The following is a 23086-nucleotide window of genomic DNA, read 5'->3' on the forward strand; positions in this document are numbered from 1 at the left end:
CGAAGGAACTGAAAGGCCATCTTTAGAGCATGATTCATATTCTAATGTGCTGGGGTAGGTGAGGCCAAGCGAGGGCTGGGAGGTTGGTCAGGAGCGTGGAGACAAATAAACGGGAGTTCTGAATACCAGGATGAGAAAGTTCCTTAGGAGTTGGGGAGATGGGGAGCAGGGCCGGGAACAGGGCAGGACAAAAAGAATCTTAAAAAAAAAAAAATAGGAGGAAGCAAGTTGGGGAGGGAGAGTCAGCAAGGAAGATTGATGCTCTGAGTGAATCAGAACTTTCTCAGACCCAAGCTCCAGGGAGGCGGGAAAGAACCCTCTGGCTCGGTCTATTGCTCCCACAGAGGGGAAAAAAAAAAAAAAGGAGAGAGAGAAAGAGAGAAAGAAACCACGAGACCCACAGAGATTGCAACTAGGGGACTAAAGTTCAGCCCCGGAGCAGGGAGCTCCCTGCAAGCCTTCGCCGGGAAAACAAGAGAGGGCGTAGAGAAGCAGCAGCAAACACCTGGTCTGAGTCTCAGAAACATGAGTGTTTGCTCAGCACTTGGTCTCTGGAACGCCCGCCTTTGCAAACACCACATCTTCCCCGTCCACTGCGTCCCGCCACAGGCGGCTACCGTGCGGGCGCCCGGGGCGGGGAGCCGGAACCGCCCGCCCTCCGAGGAGCCTGCCCCCGTCGCCGGCCGGCCAGCTGCAGCTCACTGTTTGTTTGCCGACGTTTGCATACAACACTGAGTTGCCTTTTTTTCCTTCCCAGTCGGTTCGGCGGTGTCCCGAGATTCACCCCCAGAGTAACTTCTGCCTCTGCTCCTCCTCTTCTTGGAACTGCCTTTTGTTTGTCTGGCAGCCTTGGTTCTATGGGGGTGTGTGATGATAATAATACGCGGGCTTATATAACCCTCTTCATCTTGCAAGCACTTCGCAGACAGTCCCTAATGAATCTTCGGGCGGCTGTAGCGGCAAAGAGGAAACCCCAAGCCCGGGCGCGGAGGCCAGAGGGGAGGGCGGCGCGGGTCAGAGGCCGGGCCTCCCCGGCTCCCCGCGCCTCGGAGGTCAGGGGAGATAAGGAACAATGACTCTCGCCCTCGGGAGGAGGAAGGAAGTCCCGCTGCCACCTTATCTCTCCTCCTCTGCACGCTCTCAGTTCCCAGAGCTTGTTCTCTAGAGAAGATTTTGAAGGCGGCTTTTGTAAGTATGATGCTCTGCTTTTTCTTTAGAAAGGAAGGAAACTTTCCTCGCTGCCCTGGTCCACCTCATATTAACTATTCCTCAGGAGTCAGTTTCCCTCGCTCAGCTCGGGTTCTAGGGTGATGGAAAGTGTGCTTCTGGCCAAGGTCCTCCACCCAGTAAGGTCCCTCCCAAAGACCATGGGAGGGGAAAGAAGTTTGGGTTGATAATGCACTGAACGAAAGAGCACCCCGGCCAGGTGCTGAAATTGGCCACTTTCACCACCTCCTGGTCATGTCTGGCCGTCCCACACACATCTCGTCACCCTAGAGAGGAATCCTGGTTCTTCGCCTGCCTTGTTAGGCAACCAGAAAGGATGGAGGGACTTTAATCTTCAGGTTCTCTGCTTGCAGTGCTCACAATTTCAGACAAATGGAATTGTTGGAAGTTTCTTTTCACACTCTGAAATAAATCCCGTCTCTCGGTGTAGGCTTGAAAACTTGCACGGGCTTGTATAAACTCTACAAAAGCACTGTAACCGTAGTGGACATGTGAATTGTTATTAAGTTTTTCACCGCATAGCTGAAAGGTCTTAATATTAAAGGAACATGGACACTAACTTCTCAGGCCCTGGCAAACCCCAAAGCTCTGTTATTAAACGGTTCTCGTAAAGAATGCTGAATTCACAGAGTATTTTCCTCAGGAATGATGCTCCCTGCTTTGAGAAACTGTCTTTCAACAAAAAGTGAACTTAAAACCCTGGAACAACACGAAGAAAGATACAATTTCTGAACACAGACTAGAACTTAAAGAAAGTCCTATTCTGGGGACTTGTGCAATTTGCATTTACAGAACCATGATTACAACGTGGCTTCAGTATGGCATACAGAAAATTACTGTCTTTACTCAGGTAAGAAAACCGAGACTTAGAAATTGGCAATAATGTAGAAAAACAAGGCCTCTCACTTTTCGTGCCAGAAGTTCTATCCATGATGTGTCCGCTGAGCTTGATTTTCTTTATCTTTAGATACACAGATGCAAAAACCACATATAATGAGTAGGTATAAATGCGCGTGTTTGTGTGTATGTTTACACACATCCATATGTGAGAGTTCAGGACAATTAAATATATATTTAAACATATATACTCTTACATTTGTTGTATCTATCTAGTGCTCAGAATTTTACATGATAGCATAACATCCAAAACGGGCCAGGCGGAAAGATTTCATATCAGATTTCAGAATGCCATAGAGCTATTTATTCAGCAAACATAGGATACATTATAAAATTATGTCTATTTTTAAAGAATCTTTTTAAATGACATTTCCACTTAGAATTCTCTGTGGCTTCCAAGAAATTCTAAGGCATAATTAAAGTTGAAAATGAGACTGGATTCTAGTTGCTTTTACCCCTAAATTTAAAAGTGATCTGTGAACACTAAATTCTATCTGCTAGCTAATGTAATTACAAGGACCGGCCACATAATCTCAACGTTAGCTTCAAAGGCATACTCAGTCATAGTAGAAAGAGTACAAACCACGATGGGGTCCAGATTTGAGGCTTGCTTTTGCATTACCTGAATATGACCAGCGGCAAGATCCTTAAGATTTTTAGCCTCAGGTTTCACATCTATGAAATAAGTTCAATACTACTTTCCCCAAAGGCAGGATTGTTGAAAGGACTAAAAGGAAATAATATATGTGAAACACCCAGCACAGTGTCTGAAAATAGCAGTGTTTCAGTCAATTTTAGGGCTTTTTAAAACAAGTTTTTTAATGTTTATTTTTGAGAGAGAGAGAGACAGAGACAGAGACAGAATGTGAGAGGGGGAGGGGCGGAGACAGAGGGAGACAGAACCTGAAGCAGGCTCCAGAGTCTGAGCCGTCAGCACAGAGCCCAACACAGGGCTCAAACTCACGGACTGTGGGATCATGACCTGAGCCGAGGTCGGACACTTAACCAACTGAGCCACCCAGGCACTCCTTAGGGTTTTTCCATGTACTTTATTATGTTTGATTCAGTTCATTCATTTATTGAGCATCTACTATGCATTGTGTGCTATGCTAAGCACTAGTGATACAAAGGTGAATAAGATTAATATCCTGCCCTGGGAGAATTGATAGCCTGAGGAGACAGTTTGAAACGACTGATAATTTTCTTAACAGTGCGATACCTTAAAAATAGAAGTGTGTTTCAGGTGAAGTGACAGAAGTGAAGCTAGAGTGATTATTTCTGCCTGGTGTCAGTCAAAGGAAGTTTCGCAGTGACACAGTGAGTGTGTGAGTTTTAAAGGATCAGCGAGAGGTGTGGCAGGACTTCGTAGAAGAGAAGAGCATTGGGAGAGAAGAAGGTGTGAGAAAGCAGGGGGTGAGGGGCTGATTTCAGTTAATGCCAGAGTGTTGCCTCTAGGAGGGGCTGGGGATTTAGTCAGGGGCCCAATCATGAGTATCCCGGTGCCTCATGCCGAAGTGCTTGGACCTAGTACTGTAGTAAAACTCACACTCATGCATGGACCAGCTCACGATCTGAAAAAAATCTGTTTTATGGGTTCAGATCGATATACAAAAAACTTGGGCTGAAATGCAAACCAACTGCACCAGTAAGATATCGTTTGGTTTAATAGACTATTGCATTTGTTTGTACCGAACCCATCCCAGTGACGGAAGCATTATAGCACAAGCTTCTTAACTCACCAACCCTAGCATTTTCAGGATCACTCTTGAACCAGTGGGAGTTAAGGGAGGACTTTGCATGGGGCTGAGGAGGCAGCAAGTAGATAGGATTTTTTTGTTTCAGGAAGGTTTTACATACAGGAGTTAGTATCCAGTGTGGAGTGGGGGTTGAGCAAAGGCCCAGGGGGCTGGCAATACTATAAACTAGAAGACCAGTTGATAGATTGTTTTAGGGGAGCACCTGGGTGGCTCTGTTGGTTAAGCGTCCGACTCTTGGTTTTGGCTCAGGTCACCATCTCACGGTTCATGGGATCAAGCCTTCCATTGGGTTCTGCACTGACCACACGGAGCCTGCTTGGGATTCTCGCTTTCTCCCTCCTCCTCTGGCCCTCCCCCGCTCATATGCTCTCCCTCTCTCTGGAAATAAATAAATAAACGTTAAAAAAAAAAAAAGGACATCTATTGAAAAAAACAAAAAGGCTATTGTAGTTTTCCGTGAGAAATGCTGAGGTCCTGAGCTGTGTAGGTGAACAATAGGGTGCAGATTCCAGAACTCTTTAGAAGGTACGACATTCTCAGCTTGGGGGCTGAATGAGGGAGTGAAAGAAAAAGGAAAGGTCTGTGTTAGTTTTGGGCTCACCCGGGTAGCTACGATGGAATACCATAAAACAAGAGGAGGCACAAGTTTGTAACAAAATTGAGTTAGTTTGGAGGGGTGGTGGGGGAGGGGAGATGTTGAGTTGAGGTGTCAGCGAGAGGGTAGACTCCAACATTGAGTAAAAATCAAAAGTAGTTCTTAAAAAAGTGTAAAAGTTGCCAGATTTGGGGTGGTGGCTTTTGAGGAGAGACAAAGTTTAAGCCCTCCCTATTCTGCTTGGTGCCCCCAAGAAGTGTCAGTATCTAGACTCACTGGGCTCTGCCCTTTCATCTTGCAACCGTGCTGTTGAGTGGATTGTTTTTCCATTAACGTTTCAACAGGAAGGCCATGTCTAGGGCAGTCTTGCCAATAGCCACGCATACCCTTAAAAAGACTAATCTGTACTTCCTCTGAGCCATCAGGAATGAGCAGAGACTCAGAAAAAAAGATCTGGGCTAGTAGAATACTTGCCAAGAAAGAACACATATTCCTAAAGAATATTTGATCATGAAGAAGAAGCCCTTCCACAGCAGACTTTTCCACTGTCCTTGAATTAGGGGATGCACTCAGAAACTAGAGAAAAGGAGGTAATTTCTAAGACTAAGGCAAAGTTGGTGATTATCTACTTTGCCCTTACTCAGCCTACAACCATTTCCTTCTTCGGTGTGACAAGGGAAGTTCTTCCTATATGCTTGAATGATACGTAACTGGAGAGAACGGGTGGATAACATTTGCGAATTTTTCAAAGATGACAACTGGAAGAATTTTAACATTTAGAATGAATAGAAAACAATCTGATTAACAGGAAGCTGTGACATTTTAAATCTTTGAGGTCTGATTACTTGATTACCTTAGTTTTCTTATACCTTTCACCCTTTCTACACTCAGCACTTAATCTTCTATGGCAAAGCCTCGCTCGGATTTCCCGCATTTCAGAGTGCCTTCCCCACCTGAATGCTTCAGAGCAAACACCACTTATTATGAAACGGGCTTAGCCCCAGACTTCATGACTAGTCTCACAAAGTCATATAATATTTCCGTCTGGTAGGTAAACTGTATCAACATATTTAAAAACAGATTTTAAGAAGCTATTTCCACTTCTGAATGTAAAGAGGTTTATCACTCATCAGAAAGATATATTTGGTTATAAGCTGAATCCCATCTGGCCTCTGATGGTTCACTTCAAAATCCCCCAAACTTCAGAAATTATTTTGGGCTCTTGAAATGATGAAAAAGCTTTCTATTTTTACCAAACAGCTTCCGACATTAAAAAAAAACAAAAAAGAAAGAAAGGAAAAAGAAAAATTCCAAAAAGGAACTGTTACTATCTCCATTATACAAAATAATCACCCTCTATATATTTTAGCATAAGATGAACTTGCATCCTGCAAAAGTTTATTATTTAAAGAAGGAGCAAGATACATTTGGGGGAATCCCCATTAGCACAAGAGGAAGCTTGAAGAATGTAGTGAGCTTCCATATATGGTGCCGACCATCCCACACGTAGGCTACTCAAGCCATTTAAAGTCTTGGCTTCATAAGCAAGTGCTCCACTCTCCACAGTCGTTTTGGGTCTGCTGACATGATGATTTACTCCAGGCGGGGTGCCACCAGAGCCACTGCGCTGTCCTGAGCAGTGTTTGAAGAGTGGATAGGCTGCAGCTGTGCAGTCCCCCAGACACCTGAGTGCGGAATATCGCCGGATTCTGCGTCAGTTCGGAAAGCTGGAAGTTCCCCAACTCTCTCTTGGGTTTGGCTTCCTGTTCACATGTTTTCGGTCCCATGTCATTGTGCATGAAGTAATAGTCCCACATGCGAGCACCAGCCACAATGGCAGGATTTGTGTGGTTCAGTGCAAGGTTTCTAATGAGGACAGTTTGGACCTTCCAACAGCTCCTTAGGGAAAGCAGTTTGAAACTGTTATTACTTTCCAAGGCACAGCAAGCAGAGACGGAATGCACTTCTGCAACAAGACTGAAAGCAGCTTCCAGAAGAAATGGAAGGACAACTACCTGAGAAATCTAAGCGTTTACCGTCCACGTCTGTCTAAATATATATATGTGTGCGGCGTAGATAAATGCCTCCAATTCACAGTTTAAAAACATCAGTTACTGTTTCAGCATTTCGCTATGAACGCTGCTAGTGTTTTCCACCGAGGACTGTTATTTTAATGACATTGCTCTGCACCAAAATCTGATGAGTTTACGAAGTTTGAGAGCCAGGAAATGCAGCTCAGTTTCTGAACAACTGAAAAAAGCCAAGAGTTAAGTTCAGTCATCTACTTGCTTTATAGCATGGATTCCTAAGTGCTAAGTACAACGCTAATGCGGAGGGAAAAGCCAAACCAAACTTTTAAAGTACAGTCCTTAAACTATCCAACTCAACTTCCCAGTATATTATCAGCAGGTGAAATTCTGACACACACCCACATTGAGTTGTGGATGTTAGTGTCAAATTAATGGGCACGGGTGCCAGCATTTCCTAGAATTTTAGAGCAGAAAGGGATTTTGGATGTCTCCCAATCTTATCTGTATATTTTATGAACAGAGAAACTGAGATTCACACGAGCACACGCTCTCTCTCTCTCTCTCTCTTTCTCTCCCCCCACACGTCTTTGCGTAAGACACATCAGAGTCTTGTGCTGAGCCGTTGCTTACAGAAAATATCATAAGTCTGGCTTGAGAAAGAGAAAGGGCAAAATGGTCTAGAGGTAGGCCAAAGATCCCCTGCTTCATTCAAGTTTGTGTGGCCTAGCTTCAGTGCCATGTGGACCGGAAATGTATCCTTGCTTCAGGAACCTTCCAAGGTCTTAGATTAGATATTTTTGACCAAAACTTATATAAACTCCAAAACAAACCCGGGATCAATATGTGACTCAGGTTCTGGCGATAAAGTAATGCTCTGGAGTGCCTGGGTGGCTCAGTTGGTTAAGCGTCCGACTTCTGTCAGGTCATGATCTCGTGGTCCATGACTTCGAGCCCCACTTCGGGCTCTGTGCTGTCAGCTTAGAGCCTGGAGCCGGCTTCGGAGGATTCTGTGTTTTCCTCTCTCTGTGCCCCTTCCCTGCTCAAGCTCTGTCTCTGTCTCTCTGTCTCTCTGTCTCTCTCTCTCTCTCAAAAATAAATAAACATTGAAAAAAAAGTGATAAATAAGTGAATAAAGTGATGCTCAATCAGTGCCCGGTACTTACCAGGGGGCCACATTATGATTAGAGTATGAGATGTATATAAAATCCCAGGTATAACTCTCATGCTTAGCAATCTTAAAACCTGGTTGGAGAGATGAGACCTTCACCCGTGTAGGCAGCAGCAACAACAGTGGGAGCTGTATAACTAAATGTTACATTTGTGGCACAAATTTCTAAGTGTTGGAGGGCTGACGACAGAAATGAAAATGGACCTTGTCAGGAAATGTCAGGACTTCAGCTGATCCCAGACGGGTGCTTAGAATTTGAATATGTGGAGGGAATAACTGTGGCTTTTTCTAGGTAAGGAATGGCAGAAATGAAAGCATAAAGAGAGTCTCGCAGGGGACCCTGAGGAAGCCAGGCTGGTGGGAACTCTGCTATAGCGTTTCCCTACCTGACTGATGGATCACGGAGCCCCCTGTATTGTCTTACATTACTATCTACTAAAATGTGACTGAAATATAAACCCTAAAAAAAAACTGGGCGTAACTCACTTGAATGATATTTATATAACTTTGCGTCCACAATAATATCATTATATTTGTATCATTGAAAATCCAAAAGAAATTACAGATTAAATATAAACGAAACCATAAACCAATAACATTCTCTTTAATAATGTTAACTTTATTTGCCAGATGATGCTGTTTTGCTGAAATTAAAGAATAAATTTGTTTCAGCAAAGTGTTCATTAATGAAATTCTAAAAAGAAAAAAACATTTTAATAAGAAATTTCTTTATTTTTATTAGTAAGAAATTTCTATCGCACATTGAGTACTATGCCTATTTATAATGAATTGGTATGAGTGCTACGTGTAAATGAAGACAGGATCCAGGCAATACATCTGCTGGGATCAAGGTTATGGAACAGAAAACTGCGATGGCTCAACTGTCTTATCACCTTGCTCTATTCTGGCCAATACAACTTTACACGGCACTGCAGGAGGTATTTGACTCCCATGGGCTCATACTTACCAGGCAGATATTTAGACTGCCTCTGTTCTTTCTGTAATAGCCGGTAGCAATTAAAGTGTTACATTATTCGCCCACAAATTGTCATTTTAATGATGACAAATCAGAGCCTCCATGTATAAAATTTACGAAAAGTCTGATCTCGGTCCATGAAAATATCTTTTGATTGCAAATTACCACTGCAAGAGCTAAAACAACAACAAAAATTAACCCCAATTACAATGCTTGCCAATGTTTACTGTGTGCTTATGATGGGTCATGAACTCTTCGAAATTTTTTACATGGATGCTTGCATATAATTCTCACATCAACCCTGTGGGTTAGATACAATGTTAGATCTCCATTTTTCAGAGGATACTGAGGCATAGGGAAATTAACTCACTCAAGATCACCTAGTGAATGCTGTAGGTTGGAATTCAGGCATCGAATTCCAGGGTCTGCTACGCCCAATAGTATATTCAGAACGATTGCAAAAAGGATGTTCTTTGGCCTTAGGCTATGCCAGCACGACCATCACAGATACTTATAGCTTCACATTCATGTGTTAACTTTTACTTCCAGAGATCACAGGGTGTCATGCATAATTATAAAAAAAACATTTCTATGTCCTCCAGGGACGTATTTAAAAAGTAGACATCCGTGTGATACTTATAATAGTTTGTAATACTATCAGAGACGTGAGAACAGAGAGAGTAGAAGTCCTACAGCTCACCAACCCCCAGAACGGGAAGCACAGGGGAGTAGTTCAAGGGCCAGCTGGGTTGGGTGTGCCAGATTACAGAGGGTGGCGTAAGTGGGTGGAGGAGTTGAGCTTCTGTCAGGAATGGAAAGAGACATGATAAGGGTGGCGTGGGAGGAAGGGTCCTGCAGCAACAGGCCAGCTCCAGGGAGTCCCTGCTGCAGGAACCTCACTATAAGAATGAAGCTTCCAGAACAGAGCAAAGGAGTAGGTACTGCCCCACATTCAACCTGGATCACTAGGGCCAGTTAAGATCAAGAAGAGATCCCAGGTCTATTATCCTGAGGGAGATCATCTCTACCCATTACCTCTGCAATTCCCCTCTGCATATACCAATAGACAGTTGTTTTTACCAGTGAAGAGGTAAGAAAGCTCCAAATGAAATGTTTTAATATTTATTTACATGGGCAAGAGAAATACCTTTTCAAGGTAAAGGAGTTTTGGGGTTATTAGATCATGTGTGATGTTTTCCTATTCTTCTGTATTTCTTGTATCTTATATTTTCTGATAAGATACACATTATATATCTAATATTTTTCTATATTATAAATCATAGATGTGTACATGTTAAAAATATGCTATTCATGGCAGCAAGATTGCATCATCAAATACTTAATGCATTAAACTGCGTGTCTCCTCTTATTCAAAGTATCTAAGTTGATTTTAGTTACTTACATTTTTCAACTGTAATAAATGCAGAATAGAAACAAATTTAACCACTTGTTAAATAAGTAGCAAGGTGGCTTACTTTGCTACTCATCAAATAATAGCTTACAGCAACTTTAGATTTTATGACTCAGCACATTTCCCTTTAAAACAGGTCTCATAACCTCAAATTAGATGTCACTCAACTTTTAAACTTGGAACACCTTCTAAACTTTTGAAAAGAAACTCTTCTTTATTAGTATTAGGAAATCCAGTCAAAGAGTAATATGAAATGAATCTGAGGGAAAGTCTTTCCCTTGATGAAGAGAGAGTCAAATGGAAACTTCTACAAAAGGACTGAATTACTCACCATACTTCAAAGTCTCTTGCAAGTGATTGTAAGAAAATCAGCGTGGATAAAATTTGGAGAATATTATTCCTAATGATGTTCTCTTTTGAAGTTGTGAAAGGGCGCTATCAGAAAGATGAGAGAAGCCACTGATAAAATGCAACTGAGGACACTTTGACTCTTCTCCATCGTAGGTGCTGACTGCCACCCACCACTGTCTGAAGAAGGCGAACTTGGCAGATGACGTGAAGGTTCTCCAGGACAGAGTGCAGAACATCTTCAAAGGTACTCGTATCAAACATTTATCTCTTAGTTAATTAAACCAAGGTGCTAATTAAACCTGAGCACACCATGTCACTTGAGGAGAGGAAAGTTCCCTGGATGGGGAATTGTAAGAAAGAGAGCCTTCCTGTAACATTTTCATCCTTCTTGGCTGAGAGAGCTAAAAGGGGCCTTAAATGTGGTAGAGCCATTTCATGAAATTAGGCTTCAGGAATGGCAAAAGAACCATCTGAACAATGAGTATTTGAAGAATCAGGGTGCCTGGATGGCTCAATCAGTGGAGCCTGTGACTCGTGATCTAAGGGTTATTGGGTTTGAGTTCCACATTGGGTGGAAAGATGAAAGAAAGAAAGAAAGAGAAAAGAGAGAGACAAGAAGAAGGGAGGAAGGAAGGAAGGGAGGAAGGGAGGAAAGAAGGATCATAGAACTTTATTAACATGTCATGAGCTGCTCAGGAAGCTCAGGGCAATCAGTCACAGGGAATGGCAGGCCAGCTACACCCAGCCATCCACAGTCTCAGGAGTGAAAACCACAGATGTCACCTGTCTTGTTCATAGCTTGCCTTCACAGTTTCTTGTCTTGGCCACATACACACTAGTGCCCTGAGTGTTGTGGGGCTGGGAAGAGTTACAGAGACCCATCCCAGCCATGCAACCTTAGCTGCAGAAACATTCTCAGGGGTGTTGATTCATGTGAGTTTACAGCCCCATGTGTCTTTGCTTAAATGTCAACATTGAAATTTGTTTCCTTCTACCCCCAACCAAATTAATGCAATGGAAACTGCTGAGTTCCTGTTGGTTTCAAATTGCAGCTCTTCAAAGTCATTACCCTCTGCTTGCTTTTCATTCTAAGCCTTGTGTTGGCCCAGGTTGGCTTGGATAAAGTCCTCCAATCACCAAAAAGTTTGTGAACCTCACACAAACAAAACAAAATGAAATCTTCAACAGGTCTGGCCTGAATTTCAGGTTTGTCTTTTGAGGATTGATTTATCCAGCTCTTCTTTCTAATACTTATGACATTAAGCATTTTGTGTCCTCCACAAATGCCACATTTAGAAGGGAAATATCTAGAAGTGTATGGGAGTGTGGGGTTACTTCCTTGAAAGAAAATTATGAACACTGGCAATTTTTTTCCTGTAATTCTCAGTGCTCTGTGTGCAAATGGTCTGGGGTATCACCAGAAATGTAGTGGAAGCTGGTTACCCACAAGCTAAATAAAAAATAAGAGAAAACAAGTTGAAGATGAATGAAGTCTCCTTCCTTCAAAACTCTGGACGGGAGAGGAAATACTCCCAAACAGAAACTAAAAAAGATTTCTGTTTAGAAATAAATTCAATAAACAGTAGAACTATGACTACTTCAGAGTTCTTCATCTTCTTAAGTCAGTTCTCCATTTAATGGGCAACTTTATCACTTTAAGCATTGTATCCTTTTCATTAGTATATTCTTATTATGAGAAAACACAAATGTGTTTAATATTGCATCAACTTAGAATTACATGCTCAAATTTAACACACAAGGCACTACTTCTTAAAAACCTATAGGCCCCCTGTGAGAGAAGTCTCTGGTCTGTTTTTTCTCTCTTTGGACTGGAATATTCAAATTCAAAGTCGGACCAGTGGCCAGCTTCAACATCTCCGCCCTTCCTCATCCATCATTTGAGCTGTATTAGATAGGTAACTGAGTCACTCTTCACCACCACATCTGTATTCACAGATCCACAGTCTTCCCATCTGGTAAATTTTGTAGAAAAAAATGAGTCCTTTCTCTGCGTGCTCAGACAGTCAGGTTTATAAAATAAGGACCACTTTAATGAGGCTTAGAGCTTCAAAATGCTGCCCTGTGCATTTTTGATTACCTCTCTGCTCATGTCATCTGGATATAAAGTTCTTTCATTTAATATTTTTCCAGCTTTAAGAACTGCTTACCTGCAGTTCAGTGAACTTGGCATCACCTCCAAGATACATAACACAAGAAACAGAACCAGGAGATGTCATAAGCAAAACTCAGAAGCTGCCTAAGCATCCCCTGACTATCCAATTGCCAGAAGATTCTCTCTTGTTCCAAGGAGAGATAGGTTGTATTCACATGCAATAAAATAACAAAAGGACAATTAAATTCCACAGCTTGGAGGAGATTTTGAGGGCTCTTGTCAAAAATGTTCACACCTGTGGAACAGACTGTTATTTTTTTGTGGAGCCTGGTTTTCAGCTTGAAGTCCACCTGCCAAAATCTGAATGGCTTCTATTGTACCTTCTGGTCTCAAAAACTGCACTGTCAGACAAGGCTTGGGGCACACAGATGGGATAACTTAGAACAGCAAATATGTTGTTTATAAGGAAATTAAGACCTTTCCTAGCCCTGTTGATGCCCATTTAGGATGGAAAATTTTATCAAAGCATGTCTTAGTTGTGCCTCCCTGGCACTTTATTATTTTCTATATTACTCTAATAATTTAAGTTATACTCAATGCCTTAATTTAAATTTAAGAGATTTTTTTAAATTGTCCATAAATTGTAATAGTAAACTCTATCTTTTCAAGGAATCAACTTCAGATTTAGACCCTAAAAACTGCTAAAATTTTCTTTGGGTATCTACTGAGCATTTAAAGCTTGCTGTGGAATATAAAGAGCTGAATCTGGGGCTGCTAAGAAGCCAACTGTTTTCATTTGTGACCACTGTCACCCTGAACATTTCTCAGTGCACATCCTAATGGCAATTAAAATAATGTATTTGTTGTAAAACAATACGATAGCGGGACACTAGACTGGCTCAGTTGGTGGAGCATGTGACTTGATCTCAGGGTTTCAAGTTTGAGCTCCACGTTGGGTGTAGAAATTACTTAAAAATAAAACCCGGGGCACTTGGGTGGCTCAGTCAGTTGAGTATCCAACTCTTGATTTCAGCTCGGCTCATGATCCCAGGGTCATGGGATCAAAGCCCATGTTGGGCTCTGTGCCGAGTGTAGAGCCTGCTCGAGATTCTTGATTGCCCCTGGATCATGCATTCTCCCTCTCTTACTAAAAAGAAAATAAAATGATATAAAGTAATTCATAAAAAAAACACAACATAATAGGGACCCAATATGAAATTTTTTTAGGTAAAACACACACCCACTTAACCCAAGCCCAGGATTTTTTTTTCTAATATGAATATATGCAATGCGGAATCATAGAAAATTGCTGCTATGGACTATATCTGACCCACAAAAGCAGCAATTTCATATGGCCCTAGCTAATATTTTATGTAATTGGAAACATAGAGAATATACAATTTTATTCTGATTCTTTTCACTCTTATATCGAAACAGTCTACAGTTTCTGCATTGTCTTCATAGTTCATAGTCTGAAATTGTGCTCTATTACATAGATGTGGACACCTGAGTGGATTTTGCTTTTTCCCGATAAGAGATAACAGTCAAAAAAAAATCTAACCCACACCTTCCTCACATAGCTGTTTTATTTAGTTGCCTTCTAATGCCAGTTTTTAAACTAATGTCTTCTCCTGCATCGTCCTTTCAGCCCCTCCGAAACTAAGTACTTTCACATGTGAGTCCTAATACAAATGTAAGCGATAAAGCAAGTGCCAGTATGCGCAGGCATACCAATGTGCACACATGCATACACACCGTTAAATGGACCTGTGTAGACAGTACATCCTCAAAGCCAAGGAGTTTGTGGTGACAGAAAACACCAAACGTCAATAGGATGGGAAACATTGTGCCCATCAAGCTGTGTCACCTCTTGCTGGCTTTTCTCCATTTTCATCTGACTGAGACCTATCCCAGCAGACGGTCCTCCCAGTGCACTTTGGCTGCCAAGAGAATAGGGCTTTGTCTACTATGGCGAGGAAACAAACTCTGGGGATATTAACCGACCAGAGGAAAGCCCTTTGCTCTTGCCGTAATGATACATTCAGGCAGGAAGTTAAGAGGAAAATAGCTACTTCTCTGGGGATGAGGAGTGTGGAGCGGGAGGGAGGAGAGCAGTTTAATTATGATGAGGGTGGGGGCGGGGAGATGAGGACAGTCACAAGTGGAGATCAAGAAAAAAAGAATGGGATGATGTCATTCTTTACTGGGACAGTCACTGAAATGAAATCAGGTCACACACAATGGTCTCGTTCTATGCCTGGAACCATGAGTGTTACAAGAGATCACTTTGTGGTAATGCTTGTTAGGAAGGGTCTAAGGGCCCTGCTTACATTAAGATGTCCCCCAAGACATCTTTAAGACGGATCAGAAGGGCAGAATCAGTCCATCCAATGCTGAAATGACCCACGCTAGAGGCACAACATTTGCTTAAGATCAGTGCGCCACAGTTTAGGATAGAAAAAGTCTGCATTCTCACAACAGTGAATTTTAAGAAGTAAAATGCAACTCCACAACTTGGTTTCAGGCCGGATGTTTTAAATTGATGTCCTTTTTCATAGGATGGTTTTGAATGGCATTTTGGAGTTAAGATGGAATATATTTGCCAGTATAATGTTGCATTTCCTGAAAAGAAATACTGCTTTGTACTATGTTAGTGCATTTTCAGGACTGATTAACTCTGCTTACATAGGAAGCATTTGATTTGTGTCACTGTTGAATCCCCAGTGCCACTGGTGGCAGATATATTCAAATTTAGGTTCCTTCTCTCAATGATGTCCTAATTTAACCTCATTCATCTGCTTAGATTTCCTAAGGAGAGCATCACAATTACAAATGAAGGTTAAGTTTTCTAAGAAGTCATCCCTTGAATAATTAGGTGATAAGGTCAAATCCTGTTATTAAGGTTCTGTTGTTACCGCATTATCTAGGGCTCCAAACAAATAGGTCATTGATGGAGACTTTTTTGGGACATTTTTGCCGTGTGAGTATTTATAAGGGTAGAACTGGAACACTGGAGGCTTTTTACATTCGCATCTGCAGGTTAGAGAATCTACAAAATTCGATGTTCGCTTTTGGCAAACCGCTGATCTTCAGGGACGGGAAGATCCTTCTCTCTCTGGTAGACTATAAAAAATGTAAAAATAAAATTAGATTCCAGTGAGAATTCATACTGGTTTTATGATGTTGCCCTCAAATTACTAGAGAATCTTGTAGTGGTATATTTGGGACAAATGTGTTTGAAAGTTGCTGCGGATTATGGCTGTCACAATGCAAGGTGGCACATTTTGAAGGGATCCTTTAGGGGGGGTAGAGTCTAACATGAACTTCAGTGGTTTCTGCTTCCCTTTTTTTTCCACATTTTTATTTAAATTTTAGTTAGTTCTGCTTCCCTTATTTTTAAATGGAAGATGATCAGGCTACAGGGCCTTTGAGAGAGTATAATTATTTAAAAATTGGGGTGTCTGGGTGGCTCAGACGGCTAAGCATCTGACTTTGGCTCAGGTCGTGATCTCATGGTTCGTCATGGTTCGTGGGTTCGAGCCCCACGTCAGGCTCTTTGCTGACAGCTCAGAGCCTGGAGCCTGCTTCGGGTTCTGTGTCTCCCTCTCTCTGCCCCTCCCTGACTCGTTCTCTCTCTCTCTCTCTCTCTCTGTCTCTGAAAAATGAATAAAAACATTAAAAAACTTTTTTTAATTAAAAGGCATCCATAATATTTCCAAACAAGTGATAGACATCATCAGAAACTCTCAAAATTTCCAGTGTTTGATTTTCTTTTCTGTTTATCTCCTAGTAGCCTTTAAAGAAATCTAAATTCATTAACCATAGCCAGTTGACAATAGCATCTAAAATGCAGGTGTTACTTTAAGCACATCCATTATTTACAAAGCAGGTAAAGCAGACATGGCTTCTTACAATGGGTTCACCATAAATTTTTTTTTTAATTTTTTAAAGTTTATTTATTTGAGAGAGAGAAAGGGTCGGGGCAGAGAGAGAGGGAGAGAGAGAGAACCCCAAGCAGGCTTTTCATCATCAGCATGGAGCCTGATGTGGGGCTCAAAGCCACGAACTGTGAGATCATGACCTGAGCTGAAACCAAGAGTCGGGTGTTTAATCAACTGAGCCACCCAGGCACCCTCCCCCGCTAAAATTAATTTTAAAATTACTTGCTTTTATAGTTTTACCAAAAAATATAAAGAAGATTTGATGCATTCTCTGATTAAAATGTATTTATTACTTAAAGTAAGAATGCCCCAGCAGATTAAATCTCTTCTACAATATTCATAGGAATCTGGGCTAGCCAGACGGTGATGCTCAGGAATGCACAGTGGCCACAGGAGAGGGACTAGCAGCCTTTCAGAGCCATCAGTTGCCCGTGCTATAAGGGATATAGATATTTTGAATATCTCTCCTGATGATGTTTGCCATCATCCTGCTAGTCACAAAATCCTGCCGTTCGAAGAACGCTGCACTAAGAGTCGGTTCCCATTTTAGGCGTTTTGTTGACTGTGTAGCTTTCTACAAAATTAGAATATACTTGTCCCACTTCCCTTACTAGGCTGTTGTAAATGCAGATGAAGAATGGAAAAGTGCATTTGTGGGGAAGCAGATGTAGGGAGTCGTTCCAGCACAACGTAACGCTATTGCTGTGGTATTACAAGGCTGAGGTATGGCACAGCCATCGTTAGTTCCCATCACACTCTTCTATTCCCAGCACCTTTTTGCTCCCTCATTATTCTTTTACTTTTATGTCTCTGCCAGTAAACTAATCCCAATGTGTATTTTTGATGGTTGGCAAACATTCAAAAATGCTTTGCAGAGAAGGAAGGCTATAGAATCACTTGGATTATAACTATGCACTCAGTGGATTTTTCCGAAAAGCTTCAGAATGAACTATCTTTACTGGCTGAGGCGTTAAATATATGCGTGAAAAAAATAACTTGTATTATATACACTTGTGGTTGTTGGAATTCAGCTCAGGACTGACTCCCAATAATCTTTATGATTGGGGCCGGAGGAAGATTAACTCACCAAGGATGGGTGCCATTGCTTTTCATAATCTTGTCCATTGCCTCCAGTCATGTCCCAAAATGGATCGAGAAATTGCCGTCACCTGCATCCCCCAGACAGAGGCCATCCCTCTGCTCTCAGGCACAAGACTGTCTTTCTCTTAGGGAAATTCTTAATTTTCTAGTTGCTTTTTCTATGCGCCCCCCCCCCCCCAGTCATTGATTGATAGAGGAATTTCTTTTAAATGTCCAATACAGTATCAGCTTAGTAGTTTGCACGTGCTGAAATATCCCTTCTGGGTGAGGGGAAAGGAATACAATTTACATTTCACATTTGGAAGTCCATCTTAGTTTGAAGAACTTTCTCTCTGGTTATAGAACTATTAAGACAGAGTGTGTATGGGATGAATTGCCTGTATATGTATGAATAACTGTTCCAGTGACAACCAACTCCTAAACATGACAGACGATGATTCTGACTACCAAAACATTGATTTGTTTTTTCTCCCTGACTCGTGTAGACAGTAAGATCATGCATCTACGTGGTAATAAGAAGGCTGAACTGTTGGCCTTCATGGATGTCTAAAGACATACGCCGTGGGGTGTTGAAGGGATGTAAACAAGAGCCTTTTCTACCTTAGGAAGCCTTTGGGAATTCAAGAGCTATCATCAGCAAAGGTGATGTGGTCTTCTTAAATTGGAAGTCTCTCGGTTTCTAATTCATAGTGGTACATGGAAGAAGTGTAGATACTGGATAGGAACACGCATTTGGGAGACAGACTGCCTTGGTGTGAATGGCTTGCCGTGTCGTTGTTCGCTGTGTAACTTAATTTCTTTGTGTCTGTATCCTCATCTGAAAACTGAGGGCCATGCTAATACTGTGTCTGGCTGTTTGGAGGGTTAGAGATTTCCATGTGCATAAAGGGCTCAGCACAATGCTTAACACTTAATACAGTGTGTTATGCATGTTAACAATTGTTATTATTTGTGGAAACTTTTAAAATCCAGAAACGCATGAAGTGTAAAATATGTTCCCCTACCATTACCCTGCCCATAATTCCACACACTCAAATACACACACACACTCACGCTGACAATTACCAGGCACTATAGGGAAAGCAACCACGGGTCACAGCACTCACCCTGTGGGAACTGGACGGGAGCAGGGCGTGTGCCTCACAAACAGTAGCAATAATAGTATCGTGTGTTTGCACACTTACAATGTCCTCCAGTAACAGTTGTCGGAAGTCCAATAACATGATCAATGAAAAAGTACTTTGGGATTATATTGTCAGCATACTGAAAAAAACAGCTTTTAATATTCGAACTTCTGATTTCCCTTTAGATTTGCTTAGACCTGGGTTCACCTTTTCCCCTCACCCAGCCACCAAAAACAATAATAAATAATAATAATAATAATAGTCACTAATGCGATACAAAGATTCTCCTTTAACGATTCTCCTTAAAGGTCCCAAAGGGACCTTTAAACCCTGCATGGTTCCACAGGTCCAGATTCTGACCCCACATAACTGGGTATTTATCCTGTAGTCTGCATTCTGAGATCCACAGAAGTGTAAACTGGGTTTGCCTCGTGAAAGCTTTTTTTAATCCTTTGTTTACAAATGAAATACATTTGATGGGTTTTGGTATTTTTACAGCTATTACGCTTTAGATGCTGTAATTTCAAGGCTCCAGGTTGACAACTATACAGCACCTGGTCTCCCCATCGTGCCATCAGTAGGATTCCCTGGTTGGAAGGAGAGGAAAAAAATATATATCCTCAAAGAGTGATAAAAGAAGTCTCTCTCTCTCTCTCTTTTTTAAAGTTTATTTATTTATTTTGAGAGAGAGAGCACGAGCAGGGGAGGGGCAGAGAGAGGAGAGAGAGTCCCAAGCAGGCTCTGCGCTGTCAGCGCACAGCCCCCAGGAGCTGTGAGATCATGAACCAAAATCAAGAGTCGGATGCTCAACCTACTGAGCCACCCAGGCGTCCCTAAAAGAAGTCTCCTGAAGAGAGCGTTCCTAAGTATTTTGGAGATTTTTCACACAGTGGAGAGCACTAATTCTGCCTGAGTTTGATACTTCTGAAAACGGCATTTTATATGTATAATTCAAAATTTTGATTGCATATCAAATGTTGCCACAAAATCTAAAAATCTTGGGGTTTGAGGGACACCTGGGTGGCTCGGTCGGTTAAGCGTCTGACTTCGGCTCAGGTCATCATCTTGCAGTTGGTGGGTTAAAGCCCCACATCGGGCTCTGTGCTGACAGCTGGGAGCCTGGAGCCTGCTTCGGATTCTGTGTCTCCCTCTCTCTCTGTCTGTGTCACCCTGTCTCTCTCTCCAAACTAAATAAACATTAGGAAAAAAATTGGGGTCTGATTTGTCTACTTCTCTTTCTTTATGGTTAAGTATGTAGGTGTGCCCGGAGCTGGCATGCTCCTGCTGAACCAGAGAAATGGCAGAAAAGGTGCTTCGTTCGTGCGTATTATTCACTCCATCATCCCCCTTAGCATCTCCCAAGTGAAAATTAAAGGTTATCATCACATGGTGTTAAATGAACAACAGTGCAGTGGCTATCCATTGTGCGAAGACTCACGTGCAAACCCTTGAGGCCTTCCTGGGACCACGAGTGTGAGAGAGACAGGATACTGTGAAAAGACAGTAGAGACACTCCGTCATTTACTGCTTGTGGAATCGGGTCAGCTGCGTAGCCTTTGGGAGCCTCAGGTTGCCTTTTGGTACAATGTGGATAACGGCATTTACCTCATAATATTGTTGTGAGGGGCTCAGAGAGAAGGTGTGTGCGAAGCGCCGGGAGCAAAGACACGCAGATAGCATGTATCCAAGAACATTCATCTGTCTCATCTCGTCTTAGCACAGAACTTCCCCCTTCCTCCTCCTTCCCTCTCCTGCTGTGGCCCTACCTGACTTCCCAGCCTGTCCCTGCTGGGATCCCCACGCCCGCTACTCCCATCCAAACTGCTCACACTCCCTTACACACCCTTCATGGACAGAGCTCTGGAATTACATGGGACCAGAATGTTCTTTTACCACATTTTAGCGAAAGCTAAATGCCACAACCCATGTAAAATAGCCCTTGATTTCCTCATAGCCAGAAGTTGATTATTTCTTCTGTTGCACTCCCGTGGACTTTATACTTTAATTATGGTTCTTATTTATTTAAGACCCGTTTGTACCATACTGTCATTCGCATTCCTGTGCCTCACACTCGGTTGTGTGCTTTTTGAGACTGGAGTATTGTCCTTCCATTCTTACTACATTTAGCACAGTACTTTGCAAGTGGTTAAGTGCACACTGAATGCTCATTTTTAATTTAAAAAACAAAGTTGCAACTTCTGGCTTAAAAATGTTGAGCTTTGGGGCGCCTGGGTGGCTCAGTCAGTTAAGCGTCTGACTTCGGCTCAGGTCACGATCTCTCGGTCCGTGAGTTCGAGCCCCGCGTTGGGCTCTGTGCTGACAGCTCAGAGCCTGGAGCCTGTTTCAGATTCTGTATCTCCCTCTCTCTCTGACCCTCCCCCGTTCATGCTCTGTCTCTCTTGGTCTCAAAAATAAATAAAGGTTAAAATAAATAAATAAATAAATAAATAAATAAATAAATAAGTTGAGCTTTGTGAATTGCCAAAAAGAGGCATCTGTGCTTTGGCTCGGGCCAGTTCCCTAGTGGCAAATCTTAAAACTCATACAGTCTTTCTTCTACTTGCCTAAGTATTTGAGTATGTAAGGGCTCTGTTGGTGTGGGCAGGGCTTCCCGGCTGACTTTCAGCATTTCAGCCATATTTCTAAAAATAGAGGCAGAGGATTCTAGCAAAAGCTAACATCTAAAAGACAAATAGTAACATACACCCTTAGGAAGTTTTCTAGGAAGGGGTTCCAACATGTATTTTTGGTATTGTCTGTAAAGATAATAAGAGGGTGCGGTGTAAGGGAAGGTTTCAGGGAGGCTGAGTTTTGCCCCGGCTGTATATTTAAGTGGCTGTGTGACCTTGGGCAAGTTACTTAACACTTCTGGGCCTTCATTTTCTCATCTGTAATACGAAATAGGTGTTCACTTCCAGCTGTAAGATGACACCACCAGATTCTGCCAGTTATGCCTTTACTATTGTCTACCAAGGATTGACCGCCTCTCAGATGAGAATTATACTTTTTACCTGAGTGTTGTTAGGAAAATGATAGATACAATGAGAATAAAGAATGAAAACATACGTGATTCCCATTTTATTTTCCTTTATTCAAACTGACCCTAGATTCTCTCAACAACTGAGACGAAATGTCTGTTGATATGAATATTTGTAAATATGGGCAGATCCCTACTTACAAATGGACAGTGTTAAAGATGATCATGTATAAACTGGTTTACCAGTGGTTCAATCTAGATTATCTAGTAATATTATTTATTGATGCTGTATTTTTTACAGGCCCTTTAAGGCACAAATACTTTCGCAAGCCCGCCTAGAAATCCAAGCTTGAAGTGTAAAGTTTTGCGAAAAAAGGCACTTCATTGTGATAGTCTGTAAACCCGAAAACTTATCTTCACATCTCTGCTTCTTGTCCCCTAACCTACTTCCCCACCCCTTGTAAGGAAAGTAGGGGTTTCTCCTTACCTCTTAAGCAATGCTGTTGATCTATTCAGGCTGAAATTCTAATGAAACACAAATTAAGGAACCAGGAAGTAGGAGTTTTTGGAGAGATGGAAAGAATTCAGGTATGGAAAGGAGGTGGGGTTTTACCAGTAGGCACTTTAAAGGCAAGTGGAGGGATGGGGCAAAATGAGCAGAATATTCATTGGAGCCTGGGGGCTTTAAACAGTAAGTATAGGGTAAGTTAATTGTAAGACATGAACGGAAAGTAAGAAAAAAAAAAATGTCTAGTGAACAAGAAGCCAGTAGACGACAGGGAAAGAATAGAAAAGAGTTTCTCTATATTTTTTCATTGTGTATTTTCATCATCTGCTTCTGCCGCCCCCTCTCCTTACCACAGATCCTGACCATCTTGACACTTGGTTAGACAGGAAGCGGGGGTGGGGGGTGGCGGTTGATGATCGCTCCAAGTGGATGTGCAGAAGGAAGGAGGAATTAATGCACAAGTTGGTCAAGGAAAATGATGTATTTTAAATTTAGGATAGGCTTACATTTGTGTGTTTCTGGTATAGCATTCATCAGATTGCATTCATCATATTTTCAGTTAGCTGAGCTTTTTGGATCTGGTGGGGCTTACATTTTTTAAACACATTTAGAATTTTTTTCAGTCATTATTTCTTCAAATATTTCCCCATTACCCCCACCCCTCCTAGGACTCCAATTACATGCGTGTTAGACTACTTGATACTAAAATTGTTCCACAGGCCACAGAGGCTGCACTCACTTTTTTGAAAAGCCTTTCCTTTCAGATGTTGTACTTTTCAGCTATAGAAATTCCATTTGCTTCTTTTTAATAGTTTCCGTGTATCTGTTCATTATGTTCACGTGTTCCTTCAAATCCTTGAGCATATTTATAATAGCTGTTTTAAATTCCTCATCCGCTCATTCAATCATC

The 23086-nt window shown here is 41.9% G+C and overlaps 1 protein-coding gene across 1 annotated transcript in view; it reads left to right on the forward strand.

Annotated features, from left to right (window-relative positions):
* Positions 1-525: 525 nt before the first annotated feature.
* The window catches only part of SULF1 (sulfatase 1), a 152654-nt gene continuing 130093 nt past the window's right edge, over positions 526-23086 (forward strand). The window contains exons 1-3 of the mRNA XM_047073860.1: positions 526-717; positions 958-1188; positions 10566-10656. Coding sequence (XP_046929816.1) covers positions 526-717; positions 958-1188; positions 10566-10656 — 514 coding nt within the window. The remainder of the gene's footprint in view (positions 718-957; positions 1189-10565; positions 10657-23086) is intronic.

Source organism: Lynx rufus, unplaced genomic scaffold (assembly GCF_022079265.1).
Source record: "Lynx rufus isolate CCGP_SWC_20201006 ecotype Redwood Valley unplaced genomic scaffold, mLynRuf1.p SCAF_12, whole genome shotgun sequence".
In the NCBI taxonomy this organism is placed as follows: Eukaryota; Metazoa; Chordata; class Mammalia; order Carnivora; family Felidae; genus Lynx; species Lynx rufus.